The sequence below is a fragment of the Cicer arietinum genome, chromosome 6 (genome assembly GCF_000331145.2).
Source record: "Cicer arietinum cultivar CDC Frontier isolate Library 1 chromosome 6, Cicar.CDCFrontier_v2.0, whole genome shotgun sequence".
NCBI lineage: Eukaryota > Viridiplantae > Streptophyta > Magnoliopsida > Fabales > Fabaceae > Cicer > Cicer arietinum.
The window spans coordinates 5,574,043-5,575,766 of NC_021165.2; the positions used below are offsets into that span (position 1 = coordinate 5,574,043).

At 34.0% G+C, this 1,724-nt stretch overlaps 1 protein-coding gene across 1 annotated transcript; it reads left to right on the plus strand.

The window, feature by feature from the left end:
- Window positions 1–6: 6 nt before the first annotated feature.
- On the plus strand, window positions 7–870 carry LOC101510493 (protein P21-like; the record flags this gene model as incomplete). Its single annotated transcript, XM_004503695.4, has 1 exon — window positions 7–870. A coding segment is annotated over one exon (624 nt), but the record flags the coding sequence as incomplete, so codon positions are not given.
- Between the last annotated feature and the right edge of the window lie 854 nt (window positions 871–1,724).

The window sequence follows — 1,724 nt, forward strand, 5'->3', positions numbered from 1 at the left end:
CTTTCCCTAGCCCATACACAAGCAGCAACATTTGACATCACAAATAAATGCCCCTACACCGTATGGGCCGCTGCCGTACCAGGCGGCGGTAAACAACTTACCAATGGCCAAACATGGACCATTAACGTAGCTGCAGGAACCACAGCGGCCCGTATTTGGGCCCGAACCGGATGTAATTTCGATGGTACGGGTCACGGTGGATGCCAAACCGGCGACTGTGGCGGTTTATTAAATTGCCAAGCGTACGGTACACCGCCCAACACATTAGCGGAATTCGCTTTAAACCAATTCAACAATTTAGATTTCATCGATATCTCTTTGGTGGATGGATTCAACGTTCCTATGGATTTTAGTCCAACATCTAATGGGTGTACACGTGGCATAAGATGTACGGCTGATATTAACGGACAGTGTCCTGCTCAACTTAAAACTCAAGGCGGTTGTAACAACCCTTGTACGGTTTTTAAAACCGATGAGTATTGTTGCAATTCTGGTAGCTGTGGGCCCACTGATTATTCAAGATATTTTAAGACTAGGTGCCCTGATGCTTATAGTTACCCAAAGGATGATCAGACAAGTACGTTCACTTGCCAAGGTGGAACCAATTACAGGGTTGTTTTTTGCCCATGATCAATTAATGGTTGCTTAATTAGTCCTCTTAATTAAGGGTTAATTACCTCTATATATATATATATATGTGTGTGCGCTTTTGCTGTGAGATGCATGTATGTATGCACTGAATATAGAAAATAAAAAGGTGCATGTGTGTGCACTTTGTGATCTTATTCTTACCTCTATATAAGATGAGCAATATGCTAAATGACGTGTGAGATTATCAATAAAGTTTTCATGAAACCAAGAAGTGATAAATCGTCTTGTATATGCGTGATCATAATTCATATCTAGTTATTTGTCCCATAGCGTACATTAGCGTTGTTTTCGGCTACCTGTTTGCTAGTATGCGCTGATGGCATGAGCTCCCGCCAAGGAGCGGCGGGGCTCTTAAATTGGTAGTTATATATGCACACTCACAATTTATCTATTTTTATTTAATATTTTATTTTTTCTATCGGATAATTAATATATCACATTTCACTTTATATACATCTCTCTCACAGTGTCTAATAAGTATATGAGTTACATAAATATTTTCCTTTTTAATTGACAATGTATTTTAAAAGGACATTTGAAAAAAATTGAGCAATATTATGAAAGGTTACACTTTATATATATATATATATATATATGTATATTTGTGAATAATGTTATACTTATATTATATCATCAATACTAGTATGGTATGCCCATCCTAATTAGTCAATATATAGATACTTAAACTTCAAATAAGTTTTATTTCAACTACATAACCAAGATAATGATCCAAAAATTAAAAGTAGGATTGAAACTTTAGCAATTAATGAAATTTAAAATTGATTTTTTATGATATCTAAATATATAAGTTATTTGGTTTTGACTCTTAAAGACACTACTAGAAAAAATATATTAGGATGGGCATTAATTGATCCCACATTAGTCCAATAAACATCCAAACATCCAGAATCAATTTTTATTTTTTTAATAAAAAACTAAAAATTAAGCATGTCATAACAAAACATTAATTGCATGTCATAACAAAACTAAAAAATTGTACTATGTTAATTATCGAAAATAGAAAATTAATATAAGTAAACATGTTTTATTGGGGGACAAATGTCACACTTTCC